This window comes from Ipomoea nil, unplaced genomic scaffold (genome assembly GCF_001879475.1).
Source record: "Ipomoea nil cultivar Tokyo-kokei standard unplaced genomic scaffold, Asagao_1.1 scaffold1834, whole genome shotgun sequence".
Taxonomy (NCBI): Eukaryota; Viridiplantae; Streptophyta; class Magnoliopsida; order Solanales; family Convolvulaceae; genus Ipomoea; species Ipomoea nil.
Genome location: NW_017618262.1, coordinates 1,664,164 through 1,688,831, shown reverse-complemented (window position 1 = coordinate 1,688,831; position 24,668 = coordinate 1,664,164). Strand labels below are relative to the sequence as shown.

Genomic DNA, 24,668 nt, shown 5'->3' with positions numbered 1-24,668 from the left:
GCACGCACGCACGCACGCACGCACGCACGCACACACACACACACACACACACACACACACACACACACACACATATATATATATATATATATATATATATATATATATATATATATATATATATATATATAGGCTGGTTTACCTACTTTTGGTCATTTGCCGACTAGGCCACATAGCGGGATTTACTCCATGCACAAGTTTCTCTCTATCACTTGAAACAAAAAAAGAGTGGTAAGAAGTCATTAAGTTTGGAGTTCAAATTTATTTTAAAAATTTTTAAAAATAGAGAAAAAACTGAAAAAAAAATATATATAAATATATTGAAAATTTGCCAATGACCTTGTGGAGGTCGATCTAGTGACACTCTCCAAATAGGAAATCGACGGTATTGACTCTTTGTGATTCGATAGGTTGAGAAAGTATATATGAACCGATGCTATGTCAGTATGTTGTAATAACATAGTCAGTAGTACTAAAATTATATATATATATATATAAAAGAGGAAATTGAAGGAATTAAGTCTGCAATTACATTTTTCTGGCAGGGAATTCATCAACCCCTCTGTCTTTTATACCTATTATCATTTATCAGTTCCTAACTTAGTTTAACTTAATTAAAGCCTTTCTCACCATACATACACCAAACTCTCCACCCTAAATCCTAATGCTACTCTACACTATCCTTCTGCACAATCTCTGCTACTTTATCACACAATAATTAATTCTGAATTAACTATATATCCTCTTTTTTCATCATTATTTCTCTCTCCATCTCCCTATATAAACCCCTAGCAACCATGCAACTCCTCCACCACCTCAAACAAACAAAAAAAAAAATATTCTCGTTACGATAAAGCGTTTGTTAGAGTTTAAGGTAAATATATATATATATATATATATATATATATATATATTTTTTTTTTTTTATGGTAATATAAATATCTTGATATTGCGGTGAGACTTTTCTTTATATATCATTATTGTTAGTATTAATTTGTAGGTTGGCCGTTGACTAGAATTTGTATTATATTATACTTTAGGTTGGTTTATAAATAGACTTGTGGAATAATATAAGCTTCGTTGAAGGCAAAAGAAAAGAGGCCGGCGGGGAAAGATGAACTACAGGAAAGAGGGTCCAAAGCTAGATTTGAAGCTCAACTTATCACCGCCGCGAGCCACCGCTCCACAGTACTCATCACCGCTAAGATCGTCGTCGCCGCCGAGCTCATGCGTGTCCTGGGAGGCGAGCCCGGCGGACGGGGGCGGCGCCGCCGAGGCCACTTCAATGATGATGCTGGTTGGGTGCCCGAGATGCCTAATGTATGTTATGCTGGCGCAAGAGGACCCAAAATGCCCCAAGTGCAAAAGCACCGTCTTGCTTGACTTCTTCCATGAAGAAAGGACCAAGAACTCTAACAAGAAGTCGCCATGAACAACCTTCTCAGCTCCCTCATCATTTACATTAATATATATCAATTGTTTTCTGATATGATCTTCTGTTGTTAAGTTTCTACCTCTGATGATCTCTTATTATTATTATTATTATTATTATTATTATTATTTTGTTGTTGCTAATAAATTTACTGGTTTTGGAGTTGTATTATTCTTTAGATATTTATTTATTTTTTTTGGGGGGGGGGTAATATCTTCATAATATGCATGCAGCTGCTATTAATATTAGCAGCTCTTAGTTGCTATCATTACTAAATGCAATCAAACTTTGCTGCAACCACCTTCCTCATTACATTCATTAATTTCAATTTTCAATGCATTAGGTGTCTATCAAGCTTTCTTGAAAGATAATACTCTTAAACAAAGTAGTTTGAGTCCATTGGTAAGCAGATTATTAATACATACAGTTGCAAGGTCGGGAGTTAAATAAGTATGTAGGAAATTGAAGTCCCTAAAGAATTGGCCGACTGGTTATCAAAAGGTCACGAGTTTGATTTATGTAAATCACTGTGACTTAATGACTCAGCAGTCAGGGGTTAAATGCTGGTGCGCACAAGGGATCTAGGATTTGTTCATTTTTTTTGTATCTGTTCATATATACTTTCTCAACCTACCAACGCCCAACGAGTCAATATCGCCTCCACTAAGCTCGAACCCATGACCTCCGTTTCCATTTAGAAGAGTCACTTCATGTCACTTGACCACAAGTTCGGATAGTCATCCAAAAGAAATAAAAAGTTTTGGGATTGCTTTAATTTTCAACTAGGTAAAGGGGTTGAAGCAATTAGCTACGATGGAATTAATTAAATAAACTCAATTTTCAAAGTGGTAATTAATTTCAATTAATGTTGCTACCAAATATAAGCTTGATGACGCATATGCATATGCATACTTGCAGGCAAAACTTCAAAGTTTTAATTTTATTGCCCTAACATCATTTATTATTTTGATGACGATTCAAATCCAAACCCTTAAAGGAAGGGAAGAATTTAATTAAGATTGTTATCAAACCACGTACTTTGTAAACTTTAAGACTCAGTTTTTGTAAAAGTGTTAGGATTCTTCTTATTCAATAATCACGGCTGAAAATTATGTAATTTCCGACCACCTGAAAATGATCAAAAATCATGTCAAAAGCCTTGTTCCGACCACTTTTGGTGTCCGGAAAAACCTTTATAGCTATTTCCGACCACTTTTTACTTTAGATTTGATTTAAGACCACTTTCAGGTGGTCGGAAATTCCATAATTTCCAGTAGTGAATTCACAACACGCTTCTGACTTGATTATAATATGAAATTTTATAAAATTTGGATGAATAAAATTGGCTCAAGTAACATATGCATATGGTGGGAATGAAGTCAAAATGAATTAGGGGTAGGTTTGTGGCCATGGGGGGTTTATGCATCTTTGTCAGATGCAGGATTAATTATAAGAAAGGTGGTAGGCGAGCTAATATATTCAATCAGCAAAATGGTGTGAATTGCTGTTTTCACATTCCCTACAGAGTTAAGACCTTCATATGGTTTAGTATTTGTCAATTATATTGTTTAAATAAGGACTTGTCAATTATATTGTTTAAATAAGGACGGGTGACTTGATCCACAATTTTAATCATGTTCAATTAATGAACTCTTTAAATTGCCTTATCTTCTTCGTTTTATCGAATCAAGTTTTTTTTTTTTTTTTTGAAAATTTATCGAATCAAGTTAATCAACAATAAGTTCGTCTATGGTCACGTAATACCCAGAATTTTTAGAAACACAAATGCAAATGACAAGATTTTTGTCCATTCAATTTTTTTTATTTTTTTTTTTGGGGGGGGGGGGGGGGGGGGGGGGTTGATGAAAAGCATGTTTCGGTTCAAATATAGTCCACAAAATTAAGCATTAGATGGAAATTTTGGTTTCCCAAGCGTGGTGGACAAGAATATGCAGAGATGTCTTGACATAGATGAAAAATCTCACGACTTACTTTTAACGGTAAGGTGTGAGTTTGATATTTATCATGAATATTGAAGGTTTGAACTTGGAATATGCTCCTTATCCCCAGAAGTGCAGAGTTTGGTGTTGAATCTCAAAGCTATATTGATTTGATTTACCTTCTCATAGACCTAGAATGAGTTCATGTAATTCATGATATAGTTTGGTGAAGGAGGGAAATTTAGGATATAAAAAAAATACCTGCCTAGATTATTGGTTGGGTAATTGTTTGTTTGTTTTCTTTTTTGAAACTTTCATCCACCAAGATGGACAATATTAGAAAATTGTATTTATACATGTAACAAGAGCATCAAAATTTTTTTCGTGATTTTACGTTAAAAGAGAATTGAATAATATTACCTTGAACTCTTGAAGTATGCTTTAACACAATCTAATCCTAAAATCATACAAATGTCCGGTCTCTAGCCCGTCTATAAGCCGGGCACACGAAAACACAAGAATCCCAAAGATTTTACGTGAATATCTTTTTATTTCTTTTTGACCAAAAATCTCATGTTCAAGAATAGGACAAGACTACTTATATAGTATGGTTTGGGCTCAAAGGTGCTACCCTTTTAAAAAGCCCAAAACTACCAAATTGAATTAACCCATTAATCTAATAATGAATTAATTCAATATCAATAACTCATTATTAATATCCTTTAAAGCTCTCTGCATTACCACATACCATTAAATATTAAAATGTAACTTCCTAAGTTTAGAGTCAAACCAACAACGAGCAATATTTAATAATTTATTATTAAATATATTGTAAGCCATGAGAACACCTAGCAGTATGTCATGACTACCTAATTGACAATTAAAGAGATTAATGAACATTTCTGTTACAAATATCATTATATAATGACATTGTTTCGTAAATGGTTGTTAGTTGTTAGTTGATTGTGTTAATTAGAAGGTATAACTAGTTGATAACATTAGCTGATTATAGAAATGTGTTTGGAAAATTATTTGTTAGCATATAGTTGTTTGCTATAATTTCTTTTCTCAAAAAAAACTAATTGAAAAAGTTGTTTTGAGCAACTTTTTGAATTTTAGCATTTTGGAGTTGCAAAAAGCTAATTGACCAAACACTTATATTGATTTTTAACCAAGTCAAACAATTAATAGTAGTCAAATAAGCCAAAATTAGCTGATAAGCTAACTATTTTACCAAAGAGGGTCAATATCTTTCTCCACAATACTTGCTCTGAACCAGGTACTTAATCTAATGAATATAAATATAAGGAATATTTTGCAAATAATAATAATAATAATAATAATAATAATAAACAAGAAGAAGAAGAAAAGAATAGGTAGTTATTAATAATTTAGATTGAAATTACATGGCGTTATTTTATTATTAATCTAATGAATATAAGGAGGAATTTGTCAAAAAAAAAAAAGGAAAATAATAGGCTATTAATAATCTATACTCTATACTATTATTAAAAATAAAATTCTCTATTTTAACTTTCTGCCCAAACACTTAATAATAAGGTTAGCAGTAAAAAAGACAAAATGGAAAAGAATCCGTAATTCAGGAAGCCATAATATTCTAAAATTATTTCTACGCGTTATTTTACTATTAATCTAATGAATATGAATATAAGGGAGATTTTGCAAAAATAAACAAATAAAAAAAATCGATTATTAATAATTTAGATTAAAATTGCATGCCTTTAGTTTAATATTAATCTAATCGATCAATACTATTATTAAAAACAAAATATTCCTTTTTAACTTTCCGCCCAAACACTTAATAATAATAAGGTTAGCCGTAAAAAATAAAAAATAAAAAAAGAAATCGTAATTCGAGAAGTCATAATGTTCTAAAATTATTTCTACATGTTATTTTACTATTAATCTAACTAGTATTTTGGTCATTGCGATGCACGGAATAGATTTGTTGTAATATATTTGGATCGATATATAATTATTTAAATTAGAACATCAAATATTATATAGTACAATTGAATGTATAGTTTGGATCATTTATGTGTTTTTATGTTATCATTGCTTGAATTTGAACAAATAATTGCTCAAATTAATAGCTAATGTGTAGATGTACGCATGCGATATTGTAACTTTGGACATTTTATTTATCATTGTTTACTATTTTTATAAATTAGGCAAATGCGCTTGTTCTCTAGCAACTCAGTTATATAACTTATAAGAATGAATTGGTATCCTAATTCATTTGTATGGAAAATATATTTTTTTGTCTAGAAATATAGCAATTTTGCCATTTAAAAAAAACATAATATCACCGATTTTATTTACACGTTATTGAAACCTCTTTGCAGACAACATTGGTAGTAGCAACACAATATTGTCCATTTTCGTCTATAGCTAACATCTTTAGTCCATCAGGATGGGTGACTCGGGTGAAAATATATAATGGTAGAATATCAGTCAATTAGTGATCCTTTTATATTTTCAGTCAATTAGTAATATCCGATTTATTTTTAGCCATTTTTTTATTTTTATTTTCAGTCAATTAGAATATTAGATGCAGTGACAGGTTCCCGTGCGGTTGATTAATGTGCGTGAGATTTGTACTCAATGTGCGTGAGTGTTGTGCTTAATGTGCCTGAGATTTGTACTTAATGTGCGTGAATGTGTAAAATGCAGCAGAAAATATGGATGTCAGCTTCTTCCCCATCCCAGTAGCCATTGCCCCCTCCCTGATGATGATGATGCGGACGCGGGCTATGGAGGTTAAGAATTATGGGAATAATACAACAGAAACCCACACTTAGCTGGTGTGCAAATTTTGTTGTGCGTACGTCATCTATATAAACATTCAACTGCACTGAAGGTAGCTGATAATCCAGAATCCATGGCCAAATTGAAGGAAGAAGTAACAAGAAGTTTGAGCGTGAGTTTTCTGTTCTGCTACATTCTGAGCTGGTAATTCTGAACTACTCACGCATATTAAGCATAAATCTCACGCATATTAAGTACAAATCTCAGGCACATTAAGCACAATACTCAAGTACAAATCTCAGGCACATTAAGCACAATACTCACGCACATTAAGTATAACTTCACGCACATTAATACACCGCACAACCGGACGGGAAGCCACAAATGCACTTGATCCCTTCCCTATATATATATATATATATATATATATATATATATATATATATATATATATATATATATATATATATATATATTACATAATACCATATAAGGAATACACGTTAATTATTCCCTAATTTAAAAAATTTACACGTTAACAATATTTCCAAAATTTATTCAATTGACTCAGTTATGAATTGGTTCAACCAATTTTGATTCCGTGTAATATTACCATAATAATATTTTCATAATTAATTAGTCTATATTTTGTCATATTTAAAATATTTTTTATTCAATTGACTCATTTTTGATTTTGTTAAACCAATTTCATGAAATATTACCATAATAATATTTTCATAATTAATTAGTATATATTACACCTAATTTATTAATTAGCCAATATTCATAATATTTCGTGTAATGTTAATTAATTTTTGATAATATATATATATATATATATATATATATATATATATATATATATATATATATATATATATATATATATTACATAATACCATATAAGGTATACATGTTAATTATTCCCTAATTTAAAAAATTTACACGTTAACAATATTTCCATAATTTATTCAATTGACTCAGTTATGAATTGGTTCAACCAATTTCGATTCCGTGTAATATTACCATAATAATATTTTCATAAATAATTAGTCTATATTCTGTCATAATTAAAATATTTTTTTATTCAATTGACTCATTTTTGATTTTGTTAAACTAACTACGTGTAATATTACCATAATAATATTTTCATAATTAATTAGTATATATTACACCTAATTCATTAATTAGTCTATATTCATAATATTTCGTGTAATGTTAATTAATTTTTGGTAATATATATATATATATATATATATATATATATATATATATATATATATATATATATATATATATATATATATATATATATATATATTACATCATACCATATAAGGTATACACGTTAATTAATTCATAATTTAAAAAATTTACACTTTAACAATATTTCCTTAATTTATTCAATTGACTAAGTTATGAATTGGTTCAACCAATTTCGATTCCGTGTAATATTACTATAAAAATATTTTCATAATTAATTAGTCTATATTCTGTCATAATTAAAATAATTTTTTATTCAATTGACTCATTTTTGATTTTGTTAAACCAATTACGTGTAATATTACCATAATAATATTTTCATAATTAATTAGTATATATTACACCTAATTCATTAATTAGTTTATATTCATAATATTTTGTGTAATATTAATTAATTTTTGGTTATATATACATACATACATACATACATATATATATATATATATATATATATATATATATATATATATATATATATATATAAATATAAATTTCATAATACCATATAAGATATACACGTTAATTATTTCCTAATTTAAAAAATTTACACGTTAACAATATTTTCATAATTTATTCAATTGACTCAGTTATGAATTGGTTTAACCAATTTTGATTCCGTGTAATATTACCATAACAATATTTTCATAATTAATTAGTCTATATTCTGTCATAATTAAACTATTTTTTTATTCAATTGACTCATTTTTTATTTTGTTAAACCAATTACGTGTAATATTACCATAATAATATTTTCATAATTAATTTTTATATATTACACCTAATTCATTAATTAGTCTATATTCATAATATTTCGTGTAATGTTAATTAATTTTTGGTGTTTATATATATATATATATATATATATATATATATATATATATATATATATATATATATATATATATATATATATATATATATATATATATATATATATATTACATCATACCATATAAGGTATACACGTTAATTATTTCCTAATTTAAAAAATTTACACGTTAATAATATTTTCATAATTTATTCAATTGACTCAATTATGAATTGGTTCAACCAATTTCGATTCCGTGTAATATTACCATAATAATATTTTCATAATTAATTAATCTATATTCTGTCATAATTAAAATATTTTTTTATTCAATTGACTCATTTTTGATTTTGTTAAACCAATTACGTGTAATATTACCATAATAATATTTTCATAATTAATTCGTATATATTACACCTAATTCATTAATTAGTCTATATTCATAATATGTCGTGTAATGTTAATTAATTTTTGGTTTATATATATATATATATATATATATATATATATATATATATATATATATATATATTACATCATACCATATAAGGTATACACGTTAATTATTCCCTGATTTAAAAAATTTACACGTTAACAATATTTTTATAATTTATTCAATTGACTCAGTTTTGAATTGGTTCAACCATTTTCGATTCCGTATAATATTACCATAATAATATTTTCATAATTAATTAGTCTATATTCTGTCATATTTAAAATATTTTTTTATTCAATTGACTCGTTTTTAAAATTTTTAAACCAATTCGTGTAATATTATCATAATAATATTTTCATAATTAATTAGTCTATAGTACACCTAATTCATTAATTATTCTATATTCATAATATTTCGTGTAATGTTAATTAATTTTTGGTTATATATATATATATATATATATATATATATATATATATATATATATATATATATATATATATATATATATATTACATAATACCATATAAGGAATACACGTTAATTATTCACTAATTTAAAAAATTAACACGTTAACTATATTTTCATAATTTATTCAATTGACTCAGTTATGAATTGGTTCAACCAATTTCGATTCCGTATAATATTACCATAATAATATTTTCATAATTAATTAGTGTATATTCTGTCATATTTAAAATATTTTTTTATTCAATTGACTCTTTTTTTGATTTTGTTAAACCAATTCCGTGTAATATTACCATAATAATATTTTCATAATTAATTAGTCTATATTACACCTAATTCATTAATTAGTCTATATTCATAATATTTCGTGTAATGTTAATTAATTTTTGGATATATATATATATATATATATATATATATATATATATATATATATATATATATATATTACATAATCTCATATAAGGAATATACGTTAATTATTCCCTAATTTAAAAAATTTACACGTTAACAATATTTCCATAATTTATTCAATTGACTCAGTTATGAATTGGTTCAACTAATTTTGATTCCGTGTAATATTACCATAATAATATTTTCATAATTAATTAGTCTATATTCTCTCATATTTAAAATATTTTTTTATTCAATTGACTCATTTTTTATTTTGTTAAACCAATTCCGTGTAATATTATCATAATAATATTTTCATAATTAATTAGTCTATATTACATCTATTTCATTAATTAGTTTATATTCATAATATTTCGTGTAATGTTAATTAATTTCTGGTTATATATATATATATATATATATATATATATATATATATATATATATATATATATATATATATATATATATATATATTACATAATACCATATAAGTAATACACGTTAATTATTCCCTAATTTAAAAAATTTACACGTTAACAATATTTCCATAATTTATTCAATTGACTCAGTTCTGAATTGGTTCAACCAATTTCGATTCCGTGTAATATTACCATAATAATATTTTCATAATTAATTAGTCTATATTCTGTCATATTTAAAATATTTTTTTACTCAATTGACTCATTTTTGATTTTGTTAAACCAATTCCGTGTAATATTACCATAATAATATTTTATTTAATAATTAGTCTATATTTTTCATATTTAAATTTTTTTTATTCAATTGACTCATTTATGAATTGGTTCAAACAATTCCGTGTAATATTATCATTATATTATTTCATAATTAATTAGTCTATATTTTGCAATATTGAAAATATTTTTTATTCAATTAATATAGACATGTACAATTAGGCACCTCCAGTTCTTCGTATTATATCACAGAGCATAATTAACTAATTAATACTTAATAAAAGTTATTATTAATTTGACTATTAATATAGATTTGTATAAATATTTGTTATTCAATTGTCTCATTTATTTATTGATTCAACGAATTCCGCCTAATATTTACAAATCGGAACTATATTGTTAAAATTATATTTTTAAAATATTAAATAAATTATATAAATTAAATTTGATTAAATTGTTAAATTATACATAGCAAAAATGCCAATACCAGACCTCAATTAATTCAACCTTTTGAAAGGATTTTAATTCAATTAATTAAATTCGTAAGGGGATGTTCTTAATTCGCAAATTAAAAACATAGTGCAGAATAGAAGTAAATTATTAATTTTGTTTCTATACTCATTATAAACCACTTCAAATCTATTAATTCGATAAATTTTGCCTTTTTAAAATTTGTTGAGCCACTTTATATATATATATATATATATATATATATATATATATATATATATATATATACACACACACACACACACACACACACACACACACACACATATACACACACACACACACACACATACGATATAATAATAATTAAGTTTGAAGTGTATCATTTGATATATATTTTTAGCTTAATTTGTGGAGTTAATGTTATGCATTTATAATAACAGTTCATGGTGTTCAATACAGTAATCATTGAACAGTTCATGGTGTTCAATAGTATTAATAATATATTCATGAAAATGTTGAACAAATCATTGGACATTTACATTATTTATGTCGTTCGGACGAAAAATGTTAGACATATTTGTTAACTAAGTTTATAAATTTTAATTGTATAAATTTTATACATCGAAATCAAGCAAGGATAATATCAGAAAATATAATCTATCAAACTAATTTCATCACGACACTATATAATATTCGTTGGCTCGTTGTTATAATTTATATAATTATATATCAATTTAAATATTCTTTAAATATTATAACAAATTAATTTTATGCAACGCATGAGTGAAAATACTAATTTTTCATAAAAATTACTCCGTATAATTTTAGTCATAAATTTTATTCTAAATAGAGTAATATGGAATATATTTTAAAAATTACAATATTTAAGTATATTTTAAAAAATATTTATAAAATCCTCTATATATTGTTTATATTTATATTTTCCTCCTCTATTTAAGGACTATATATAGAGATCATTGTCGGTCCCGTCGAGTGGGTCTCCTTGCTGCTGCGGTTTCTCGGAAACATTAAGGTCTGATCTTTACGGCTTTAATCTCTCTAACCGGAAATGACGCTCGGTGCCGGAGGATCTAGCGTAGTCGGTAAATCATAACATCAATTCTTTTTATATATTTTTTTTTTCAAATGTTTTTGGAGTATATTAGGTGTTTGATTACACTGTTCAGTCTTAATCATATATCTATGGATCTTTCATGTGAATTACCAATTGGGTACTTGAAACTCATTCTAGTGACTGTCTTGCTGCCGTTATTTCTTGATATGCTCTTGTTTTGAAACCGCAGCATAGCCTTGGGGACTTAGGGTTTTGTGTGATTCATTCTACTTTACTTTGGGTTCCTTTTTTTTTTTTTAAATTGATTTCTGTGTTCATTGTTTGGTTCACTTCTTTACTGATTAATGGTTATGCAGTAGGAACTTGTTGGATATGTCATAATCTGATATGCATGTTTTCTTGTCTTGGTGGAAGATTGGTGTGGTGTCTGGTACTCTGGATTCCAATCCTGAATTTATTGGTTGTGTGGACAAGGCCACACCCAATATTGTTTAGATCGTTTTATGTTGAAACTTTGAATTTTTTAATAACTTGTTTGTTTATTATTTAAAATTTTTAAAAATACTGTATTTTTCTTGAAACAATGTATTATGATGGCTGATGAGGCAAAATTTATGGTCACTTTTGTTTTGTTAAGTACACTATGTAAAGCCTTTGTTGTGTGTGTGTTGAGGAGGGGGGTGGGATGTTGATGGTTAGATCTAATTTCATCAATTCATTATGGTGTGGATGGATGTAACTAGATAAGGGAGTTTCCAGAGAATTCTGGAATACTGGTTGGGTGTTGCAAGAGAAAGCAAATAAGCTGCATGCTTAATGGCGACCTAAGCTACCAAAAATTTTCCATGTGTTGTACTTGTCCCTGTTGTGCAAATAAATGGGATTTATTATCACTGCCTGCTCCTCTAGTGATTCCCGAGTGTTCTCTAGAGAAGCATTCTTCTACTATTAAATGAATCATCTCTTATTTGTGTTGATTAGTTATATATATGAGTTAACTTTTAACTTTGTAACAGGGAAAGTAATATGTTTTGGTTGATTGAACAGAGTTTAGATTATACAACAGAGTTTGAGTTGAGAAGTTGCATGGCTGCTAGGGGTTTGTATGTTGAGTTGGAGAGAGAAATTATTTAAGATGGTATTTAATTCAGGAATAATTGTGTGATTAACCGGAGAGGATGGATTGTATAGAGTAACATTTGGGTAGAGACTTTGGTGTATGGTGAAAAGGCCAGAGAGGCTTTAAACTAAAGTTTGGAAGTTAAAATAGGTATAGAAGATGAGGGATTAAATTCCTTGCCAGAAAAGTGTAATTACAGAACAGATGATTGTGAAATTAGATTCCTTCATTTATTGATTACATAATGAATTGTTGCCTAAAAGAGTACAAGGATACTTATTTATGTTGATAGATTTCAATTTGTGGCTCGTTTTAAGTCGGCATTAGTTAATATGTTTACTACAATGATCATTGGTTAAGCTAAGTCATCTATTCAGCTCATAGGAAGTATGATGTGGACCTTTTTTTCTTCAATATGAGTATATGACATTCTACTGCTATCTAAATTAGTTAGTTCTGCTGCTCAATTCCTCATAGAATCTTTCTTCATCAAACAATGTAAGTCATCTATTCAAGTGATTAGAGTAGGATGTGAGCCTTTTTCTTCTTCAAATCAATATTCCATGGCTATCTAAACTAGTTAGTTCTGCCAAACTATTTCTGGTACAGTCTTCTCCATCTACACAACTGATATGACTTAGCTTGTTCATAGGGTTGTCTGATTTGGTCTTCAGAGCCTTGTACGGTTAATATGCTGGGCTGTATTAGTATCTAGATAACACAGTTGTTGATGCAAGTTGGATTTGAACCTAAACTTTCTCTGCATTGGATGCCAACCTGGATTATCAATTATGCTTCTTCTTCCTCTTCTTCTTCTTTTCAGTAGCATTCAACTTTTGGTGTTTCTGCAACTATATGAGCTTATCATTGCATTTAGAACTTCTATGAGGCATGAAACAGATGTGGCTGTGTATATTTTTCCATTTCTAATTGTTTCTCTATGTAGGAAGAAAAGCCTTGTCTGGAGCTTGACTTTTCAGCGTGCCCTAAGATTCTCTTGAACTATTCATGCACCATGATCTGTTGTGTATTTGCAGTTCCTAGGAATTTTAGGTTGCTCGAGGAGCTTGAACGTGGAGAGAAAGGTATTGGAGACGGGTCTGTTAGCTATGGAATGGATGATGCTGATGATCTTTACATGCGTTCTTGGACGGGTACCATAATTGGTCCGCACAATGTAAGTTGTTTGTTTATTACTTTATTTAAATCAATATTAACATTTAGTTTTTAACTCTTTCAAATTTTTAGGTTTTATATGATAGGTTTCAAGAATATATAAAAAAATTCACAAAAACTTGTGTAAGACCGTCTCATGTGAAATGAATCTCAAATATGTGGTGCTTTTTAGCAAAAATATACTCCGTAATACTTTTGTATGAGTTAGCAAGTATTGCATTTTTACCGAAAAGGATTACTTGTTCCACGATGAGTATACTTGTTGACTCATAAAAAAGTATTACATTTTCGCTAAAAAGTGTTACACATCTCATGAGAGACGGGCTCTCATAAGACCAACCATAAGAAATTTTGTACATTACTTATTTACTTGTTGGATTTTTATTTGGAATGTGCATTATTGCCAGTGGGCTATCGAGTCCAAAACAACTTAAAATAAAACTTAAAAAATAGTATCTAGGAATGCATGGCATGGGTTCTTAACCAGTATCTTGATTCTAGTTATTTGTAGGATTGGGTTGTCTACTTGTCTTCTAGACTCAGCAATCTGCATGGCGTCTTTACTCTTGATAGAGTTTTGCCGAATAGATTTATGTTCTCTGACACCTTAAGTCTGAAAAACATTAAGGTGGTGTTTGGTTGGGGACTTTCGTATCCTACTATTGGATTTGATACCCATTACCATCTTTGTTTGCCTACTTTTGCTATCCTACTATTGGATTCAAATCCTTTAGTAATTATAAAACCCATTACCCTTTTCCTATCCTACTTTTGAACAATGGAATAAAAAATGAGGAAGAAAAAAATAAAAAATAAATAAATAGGTCATTGTCCTTGCATTAAATATGGAATTTTAATATGTATATGTATGTGTATATATATGTACTATATATTTTTATGTTTTTATTTAATTGTTTTTAATTTTAATTATTTATTTAGATTCCAATTCTTATTTACTACTAAACAAAGAAATCTCTTCTACTTAAACCCATTATGATTACCATGTATTTGATTCTAGTTACATTGTGATTCCAATGTTTGAACCTAAGATATATTGTGTATTAAATAAGAAGTCTTTATTTTATATTTCCATTGGTCAAGAGAAATGTTTGTGTTAACTCTTACTTTCCAATTCTATTCGATAAAACTTGATACCATTCATCTCTCTAAGGAAATAAATATAGTGCTTATTTCATGCTCTGTATTTGCCTTTTATGAATACTTTAGGAGCTCAGACCTTGATTTCTGGTATGCTATGTTGCTAGATATTTATTATGTGTATCTTAATATTCTTTTACAGACTGTACATGAGGGCCGTATTTATCAATTGAAGCTGTTTTGTGACAAAGATTATCCAGATAAGCCTCCGAGTGTTCGTTTCCATTCGTGCATCCACATGACCTGTGTCAACCCCGAGACTGGAGTGGTAACAAAAACATTTCTTTCTTGTTCATGTGTTCTAATTTCGGTCATTTCTCTCGTAATAAATTAGGAATACGATTCACTTGCAAGATTTAATGGTCACCCGTCATGACAGGTTGAACCAAAGAAGTTCAGTATGCTGTCAAATTGGCAGCGGGAGTACACGATGGAAGACATCCTGACTCAGCTGCGAAAAGAAATGGCTGCATCTTACAACCGAAAGCTCGCTCAACCCCCAGAAGGTACCTTTTTCTGATACCCTAAGCTGCAAGGAGGACCTATTATCAGATATTGCTGGATATGCTGACTGTATTTCTGAAATGTCCATAAATAGTTGCAAATTTATGTCGTAATGAATGTTACTACACCAATATACATACCCCGCAAACCTTGCAATATCTTTCTTTCCATATGCATCATGCTTGTTCTGTGTTGTTCTAATTCCCCTTTGGATTAATGGATTCAGTGTTAAAGGAGAGATTGCCATTACAAGTATGTTGTTGTGCTTGATATATATTACTTTCTCATATTCTGCATTCTTGTATCTGTTAGTTTATCTTTCTTCTTTTCTTGGACATTTTGAGATGACAAAAGAGGTAAGAGTGTAAAAGTAGCAGTCAAAGGTTGACCAGGAGTCAACCTTTGAACAGTGCAGTCAAACATGTTGTGTTGTGTACTAAGCCACGAGTAGACTTGCCATTCTTCCATGCTTACTTGTTTTGCCACGTGTTCAACGTAAGACTATAAGGCGGCCATGATTGTGACCTTTTAACAACTAAATACAAATATTTAAAATCTTCGGCTAATTGTAAATATAAAAAGGATTTTTGTTGTGATAAACATGGGAACCACGAGTGTAAACTTAGACGAGTGTGCTGACACGTGGGCCCTTAGAAGCCATTGGTCATGATAAACGAAGGTAATGAATCTAAAAGAAGTGAGACAAAGATATGGGACGGTGGGGAAACGCCATACGACTGATACAACTTGAAAAATAACTCTCGAAAATTATTTTATGATTTTTTTAATATTTGACTATCAACGGAAAATAAACATTCTAATCAAAAGAAAAATGATTCATTTTGTTAAAAAATATCTTTCTAAATTTTTACTCAGAAAATATTTTTCGAATTCCAATCTTACACCCAATCCTTTCTCTCCATCTGAGTGGGACCAAATGGGTGAATTAACCCGCCATCTATAATGATGAATATTTGAATCGAATTTGGTTAAAATATGAGTCTAATCGGGCTATACTAAACAATGGAACTCTTGGTTTGGTGTGGTCGGGTCCATATCCCAAAAGATTCCAAAATATTTGTATTTTTTCTTTATTTTTTTAGTTTAATGTTATTGCATTTATAAATAACTCGATTAAAATATGCAGTAGATTGTGCTAGACCAAATAATAAAAATCTTGACTTGACCCACAACCTAATATTTTATAAGAAAGAACTTATTAATAAATTTATGTCCATGTTTTTAAAATAATTCAAAGCTAAATTATCCTGGTCCATCAAAATCACAAGAACCAATTCAATTCGAGGAGGTCATCAATCCCAGAAAAAGGTTACTAAAAAGCTGACCGTGAAGCCATTTTACATGCGTCTCCCCCGCGAAGCCATTTTACTCTTATATTGTATATATATAGACTTTAATTTATATTAAGCACTGATTGACTACCAACTTCTAGTTATTCATCTATCAATCCAATAACTTGTTAAGACTTATAACATATGTTATACGGGAAAATCCAACATAATATTCATTATGACTGAACCATGCATGCATAACTTTTTCTGTTATTATATTCCAGAGGGTTTATTGGTGGAAGGGGATGCAATTGAGGAAAATATTCTGGGAATTGAAGATGCTGCAGATCCGTGTCTGAACGGTGGCAGATATATAGAGAATGTGGTTGAATTCTCACAAGTGAAAAGCTTCGAGGATTTCAACGTCGTTGTCAACAACTTAGACATAGATTCTAAGATCTCCGAAGACACCAGGCTCAAGTACTATGAGCTATGCCGCAGTCGCAACGCCTATCTTCATGAGCTTGAAGAGCCCGGGTTGAACTACACTCTAATCGCCGGGTCGATAATAGAAACCGTGAAAATCGCGGATGGGATCAAAGGTGCCACGCTCGCAACGGGGCGTGATGTTTTGGAAGAATGGGACAGAATTCTGAGAGGGATGGGGTATTTTGGCATGGAAGTGGGGTTCTTGAGGGCCAGGATAAGCGAGCTGATTAGGCTTCGCGAGGCGGCTGAAACTGTTGCCAGAAAGGAGAAAGATAAAGCCACAGCTGAGGAGATCCAGGCAAGCAACGGTTGGGAGATGGTAGAGGAGGTCTTCAAAAATGTTGCCAGTGCTGATTGGTGAAAAGCATTCTTCTATAGTGCTGCTTTTGAGGGCTTTAAATTGTTAAAACTGCTTGTAAACATTTATAGAGCTTTACTTCTAGCAAGATGAATTTTTGAAACATTGGGTTTGAAATATTTTATATAATGTGTTTGAAATAATTGTTCATTGTGTTTTTTTGGGTAATGGATATAAGTCGATTATAACATATGCTTTTGTCAGTTAATTGTTTATCATCAATGACAAGTCTTGCGACCTGTTATTGAACACCATATATGGGTTAGGCTAAATCATAACTTCCTTTTCTTTAATCCTTGTGGGATTGTGAATTCCTATTTTAACTTGAATTTTCCCACTGGGTTGTATGACTTCTATCCCTTTTTGAGTAGTAGTGTTAGTTGGGATTTTGTTTGTTTTTGCCACAAATTTTAAACAATTACTTTGAGTCAACAGTATGAAATTGTATGATTTGAATAGGATGTTGACACCTTTTGAGTCTAAAACGAAGTTAATGAGATCCAGAAAATTGAGAAATATATATATGGGATAGATGCTGACACAAAATGGCATCATACAGCCCAGCTTTGAAGAAAAGTCAGTGGATGAACTTGGTCTAAATTAAACTCTAAGGAGTAGCACAAGGTTGACCACAAAATCAATCAAATTGATCAACAAAATAATTGAATTTATTAAAAAAAATGATGGGAGTTCAAGGTGGGACCAACCTAGAAATAATGAAGTGATAAGTGATAATGACTTGAATTAACAGGAAATGCAGTACGTACTGACTATTATGCATGGAGTGTAGTAATAACTAAGCAACAATATTATACGGAGTAATACTTCTTTGACTCAGTCACCTGCCAACAAACATCATAACCTACGCAATTAATTAATTATAGTTTTTTTTTTGAAAGTGATTAGTTATAGTTAAGAGCAACAATATTAATAGTTTTTTAATAAATTTTTTCAGTCAAAATAATTTGGAGTTGATTTTTTAACAAATAAGGAAGTGGGTTTTATTTTTTTATTTTTATTTTTTTGTGACTTTTACTCCTGCAAGTTAAAGCGTTTAATATTTTTGTGAGTCTATTGAAAAATGAGAGAAAGAAGCAGGTTCGGTCTTACGCATGAAAGACTGTTGCGCCCAGCTGGGTGCATGCACTGCACGCACTAGCTAGACATGTAAGGGCCTTTTTTGAAAAAAAAAAAAAAGTAAAAATAACTTTTTTGTTTTATCTGATTTTTTTTTTAATTTATTTATTTTTTTTTTATTTTTACTCTTCCCTTTCTCCCTCTCTCTTCTATATGGATATCAAAAAACCAAGTAAAAATACATACTAACGAAGTTGCTTTAATGTTTAGTTTTTATCCCAAAACATGAATTAAATATATAGAATGATTAATATTACTGTGAACTTTTGTTTTTATTTTTATTTTTTTTTGCCCAATATACAAAAAAGGTGGGGTGATAAAGAAGATTTTTTTTTCTCCTAAATATTCATGATTCTTTATAAGATAGTATTTAGTTCATACTTTTTAAAATATTTTTAGCTTAAAGAATTTAATTTTTCACTACCATTGGCGGCAGTGATAAGAAGTTAGTTGCACGTGCATGGGCTAAGGCGGCAATGCAAGCAGAATAATAATGGCAGTCTATTTCTGGAAACAACAAACTAACAAGTAACAATGCAAAATGGAGCAAATCCCACGGTTTCAACAGGAGGATATGATGTTCATCACGTCGCTGCCTATTTCCAACCACAAACCTAATCCTTGCAAATTGAAAATCACCCTCAGACCTCGTCACCATCCATAAAAAAAATGGAATTTAGGAGCAAGCAAAACCATGAATTTTATTGACTAGAATCACAATGCAAGATTTACTCAATACACACTCGAATAGTGATTATGGTTTTCCTCATTACTTTACATGAGTTTTATTGTGACTTTGTGTCATCATATATTCATATATCTATCATTTATCACTCAATATCATTCATATTATATGTATACTAGTTTTTTACTTGCATTGAACGAATGAGATAATGACTTATGATTATTTTTAAATAAGTACTTCAAAGTATATCAATGCAAGATTATATAGAAGATGTTCATGCATAATTAATTGAATGTTGAATTTGTTTATTTAAATCAGTAATTTAAAGTATGTAAATGAAAGATAATATATGAGAGATTGATTATAATTGTCACTAAAAAAATGTTTTGCAATTTTGTAATAACGTTTGTCTAAATACTTAATCTAAAAATGATAGTCTAAATAAATACTACTTTTGGTTTAAATTTCTCTAAGTATTTGTAATTCTCTTTTGGGTAACATTGTTATTGTCTTCATCTTCAGTACTTGTCCTCTTTCTTTTTATTGATAACGTGTCATGTGCAATTGGGTTACTAGTGTAGCATAGAGGGCAACATCATGCAATGAGATTATAGTGTGGGAAGTTTTAGATTTGCCTTGCTGCGTATATGATTGAGATCTTAGTTGTACTATGTGTTGGAAAAAAATAGCTTAAAATAACATTAAACGTGGCTATTTTGTGGTACAATTATTAGTATGGTCCACTTCCGATTTGGGTCGGGTCAAAATGAATTCGAATTTTTCGTAGTAAGACGAAGAGATTGATACATTGTACACTCAAAACGGATAATGGGTGAATGAGAAATTGATTCTCAAAGTAGACCCATTTGAGTTGGAAAAATGCTGCTTTTGTCCTACATTGGTTTGGGAAGTGGATTTGCACCACTATTTATACAAGAGCCTTTCTAAAGCTTATTGAAGTGTATAGTATAGAGGCTCTTTCTCGCGTGTAGGTGGGGCAAATCAAATCCCAAAATGAGCTTGAGCTTGAAAAAGCTTGTTTCGTGTACGCGGGCACAAATCTCGTTGATGGTTTTAAGGAAAGAGTGTTTCGCTAGACTCATGCTAACCACCTACACCAACCCGAACCATATCAATTCGTCCTTCCCATTTTTCCTTTCCAGAAAATAATAATCCTTTTTTGTACGATTATTATTGAATTTTCCACCTTATTTCCTACACTATGAACTCTTTATCTTGCAAGCGCTTGATGATATTTGGCAATGATAGTTTTTTCCCTACATGTTTCATGTGTTGTGAGATGTGTGTCGTAGATTATCATGTGAAAGTATTGAACAAAATATTAATATTTATTATATTTGTATAAAATAATTGGTAAATAAATATAACATATTTTGTATTATAACTTTGATATTTAATTACAATATAGTGTAAAAAGAAGGCAATGGACAATGTAGTGAATATAATTAATTAATAAATTTGAATGTAAGGAATCTTTGAATTGTATAAAATAAAGATAATATAACTAATGAAATTATAACATCAATTTTGGTCAAATAATTAGCCTGATTAACTACATAACATTCAAAGTTGAGCATCAAAGATTATAAATCAGGAATCTTGAAAATTATTTTCTTGCATTTAAAAAAAAAATTAGGTTAAGTTTTTTTTTTTTTTTATTGTTTAATTAATCTTCTTTTGATTATATTTATAACAATTATGCCAACTATGCTTGGGATGTGGTTCGAACCTAAGACCTTTCTAATAGAAATTAATAAGTTAAGAATAATAAATAGTTAGCGGAATAGTAGACCAAACAATCGATGGCTAAAAAAAAACCATTGTTGATGCTACCAAACCCCCGTTGTACCGCCGCTGGCCAGTGACACCATGTCCTCTTTTCGCATCATCTTCGATATTGTCTATCCAACCATAACCCTGATAAATACCATACAAACAACCTATCATTTTATCCCCATTAAACATACTACCTCAAACTGTTTATTATGAAAGACTCAACTTGTTCCCTTTCTCCGCGGTCAAAATCTCAGTGGATAGGTTGATGGCACGTTACTGTGTCCAGCTTTATTTATAAGCTAAGGCATCGGATAAGTGTTTCGTTGTAGCCACGCTCCGGATGAGTGTTCCGTTGTAGCTGGGCTTCGGATTAATGTTCCGTTGTAGCTGCACTATGGATGAGTGTTGCGTTGTAGTTGCGCTCCGGATAAGTGTTCTGTTGTAGTTGCGCTTTGGATGAGAATTCTGTTGTAGTCGCGCTCCGAATGAGCATTCTATTGTAGCCGAAAATTTTGTCCTTCAAGATTCTTTTATTTTGGTCATGCTCATCTCATTTTTATGTTGTAGTGGGATATGTCATGTCCTAAGCCCTATGAAGACTATTGAAGTCGCCTTTGGGTCTTCTTCTCGCACATGATATCTGAGTCTCCATAGCTGACTGTAGTCTTTGCGCTAATTGGATTCTACTAAGAGTGAGTATCTCGGTAAAGCCAAGGTTTTAATTGGACTCCGCCCTGGGTATTGCGCGATGATCTCCTCATTGACTACTAAAGAATGTGTGACAATTGACCAACTGGTAGATAGACATTTTCACCAAGCTACCATTGAAATGTTAAATGATCTAAGGGACAAGTTTACTGCATGTTCTCTTTAGAGAACCTTAAGTATGAGGGGACGTATTAGAACTCTGTATTCTAAGTATACTAGAATTCCTTCTTCCTCTCCCTATATTATTCAGAATATTATCATTTATCAATCTTATCCTGATGGGGACTCTTTGTATTCTTATAAATACTGTACTTATCTTCATGTACATCAAATATTATTGATTGATCAATAATAAAATTACGGTTAATTCCAGCAGAGGTCCATTGTGTTAGAGATAATTGAGTGTTTGATGATAGGGAAGTGAGGAAACGAGAACTTCAGGTGTGTAATCACTTTCCTATAAGCTTTAAATCTCCCTCATATAAAGCAACAAGGTTCAAGATTTAATCTTATGGGATACAAGAAGATGATGAAATTCTTAAGTTGCCTTGTTTAAGAATTTTCTGTAGAAATGTAGTGCTGTGAACTTTCTCAGTTTAATGCAAGTTTTTGCATGTAGCTTTCAGATGTTTCTCCAAAGTATTTATAGATGAAAAAATATATATGTTTGGAGAAGCTGCATGGAAGTTGCTGTGATTTAAAACTCAACTTGCACAAGATAAGATATATCAACTTCCACAAGATAAGATATATCATGAATGATATATCCATTACTAGAGAAATAATTAAATTTTGAGTCAGTACCTGTATGCAAAATTATATATATATATATATATATATATATAGGCGGGTTCAGGTGCGGCAGTGTCTTACGGTGCGGTTATTTCTTACGGTGCGGCAACACCAATAGTTCAACAAATATGCACCATCAACGTTAGGAAAATACACCACACAAAACAGAGTAAACAGAGCCCATGCATCACCAAACACACACCATTAGGTGTGAGTAAAAACACCATACACTGTTCGGAAATACACCATTGGGGGTGGTGAGTTATATGGTGTATTTTTTTGAGTCTGTTGTGTATTTTGTGATGTTTTATTGCATTTCATTGTGGTGTGTTTTTATTACACTGTTGGTGGATATTGTTAACACTGTTGGTGTATTCTGGAATTTGACCGCACCGCCGCACGGTAAGACCCCGCCGCATATGAGCGCTCATATATATATATATATATATATATATATATATATATATATATATATATATATATATATATATATATATATATATATATATATATATATATATATATATTCCTTACGCATGAAAACATGCAAAGAATAAATATAAATAATATCCATATATGTAGTTTAATAATCCCAAGCATATAGTTATATATCTCAAGTATATAGCTATATATCACAAGCATATAGCTATATATCTCAAGCATATAGCTATATAAAACTCAAGCATATAGCTATATATTCCAAGCATATAGCTATATATCACAAGCATATAGCTATATATCTCAAGCATATAGCTATATATCTCAAGCATATAGCCATATAAACCTCAAGCATATAGCTATATATTCCAACGCATATAGCTATATATCTCAAGCATATAGCTATATATGTCAAGCATATAGCTATATAAATTTCTCCCAGTATTTTAATTAACTTTCTACCAAACTAAAATAATATTTACAACTCCACAACTCCAAATATTATTTAAGCTTTCATGGTAGTTCATCTGAATCATTAATCTCCATTACTATATAAATTTCCAACACATTGTCTTTGGTGACAATTCCAAATTTAGAATATTCATAGCTGAGTCTACTAAAAGAGGGACCAGCCTCATCGTGGTGACTCGACGAAGGGAGGGAGATGCGGCGCGGGAAGGAAAACGCTCTCAGACAATTGTTTTTGCCATTTAACATCCCAGACTATTATTTTTTGGACACTTTTGGTCCTTTTCATGACTTTGCATATTTTTAGTAAGTGCATTTTTGTCTTTTCATATTTTTCTTTTGTTATTTTTCCGATTTCAACAGATTTAATTGGTTTAGGACTTTACTAAAAACCGGTTGAAAATATGGTTACTAAAAATCAGAGGTTATCTAAAGTTCTAAACCAACTAAACCGGTTGAAATCAAAAAAATAACAAAAGAAAAATATGAAAAGACAAAAATGCCCTTACTAAAAATAGAAAAAGTCATGAAAATGACTAAAAGTGTCCAAAAAAACAATAGTTTGGGATGTTATAAGACAAAAACGACAATCTGAGATTAAATTTGAAATTGCCACAAAAAACTAAGGAACTCTGGTTGAATTAACTCAATAAAATTATTACCAGAAGACTAGTGTTTTCATCTATAGCTTAGTTAAAGTTAGTCTTGAATTGGTAGTGTTCTCTTACTTTATCAATAATGTAATTGGACTTGTGAATACAAAAACCATATCGTACTATACATTAAAATAATTAGTTAGCAAGTAAACTAATAA

The 24,668-nt window shown here is 29.8% G+C and overlaps 2 protein-coding genes and 1 long non-coding RNA gene across 3 annotated transcripts; all 3 read left to right on the top strand.

Moving 5' to 3' along the window:
- Positions 1 to 741: 741 nt before the first annotated feature.
- On the top strand, positions 742 to 1,700 carry LOC109192922. Its single transcript, XR_002056169.1, has 2 exons — positions 742 to 874; positions 1,041 to 1,700. It is a non-coding gene; the product is annotated as an uncharacterized LOC109192922 (long non-coding RNA).
- A 9,902-nt stretch (positions 1,701 to 11,602) lies between these two features.
- LOC109193168 (ubiquitin-conjugating enzyme E2 variant 1D-like) lies at positions 11,603 to 15,945 on the top strand. The gene is made up of 4 exons (XM_019344016.1): positions 11,603 to 11,760; positions 13,890 to 14,029; positions 15,329 to 15,454; positions 15,566 to 15,945. Exons 1-4 carry the CDS (start codon positions 11,727 to 11,729, stop codon positions 15,704 to 15,706), a joined length of 441 nt encoding a protein of 146 aa, XP_019199561.1. The 5' UTR covers positions 11,603 to 11,726; the 3' UTR covers positions 15,707 to 15,945.
- A 1,254-nt stretch (positions 15,946 to 17,199) lies between these two features.
- On the top strand, positions 17,200 to 17,988 carry LOC109192930 (B3 domain-containing protein Os01g0234100-like). The gene is made up of 2 exons (XM_019343643.1): positions 17,200 to 17,764; positions 17,801 to 17,988. The coding sequence occupies exons 1-2, from the start codon at positions 17,221 to 17,223 to the stop codon at positions 17,830 to 17,832; spliced, it is 576 nt and encodes a 191-aa protein (XP_019199188.1). The 5' UTR covers positions 17,200 to 17,220; the 3' UTR covers positions 17,833 to 17,988.
- The last annotated feature ends 6,680 nt before the right edge of the window (positions 17,989 to 24,668 follow it).

Bases quoted from the DNA above. Each gene is read 5' to 3' on its own strand.
- LOC109192930 (XM_019343643.1), top strand. From the start codon at position 17,221: ATGACTGAACCATGCATGCATAACTTTTTCTGTTATTATATTCCAGAG. The intron at 17,765-17,800 runs TCCAGGCAAGCA...TGGTAGAGGAGG, and splicing joins TAAAGCCACAGCTGAGGAGA to TCTTCAAAAATGTTGCCAGT.
- LOC109193168 (XM_019344016.1), top strand. From the start codon at position 11,727: ATGACGCTCGGTGCCGGAGGATCTAGCGTAGTCG. The intron at 11,761-13,889 runs GTAAATCATAAC...GTGTATTTGCAG, and splicing joins CGGAGGATCTAGCGTAGTCG to TTCCTAGGAATTTTAGGTTG. The intron at 15,455-15,565 runs GTAACAAAAACA...CCGTCATGACAG, and splicing joins TCAACCCCGAGACTGGAGTG to GTTGAACCAAAGAAGTTCAG.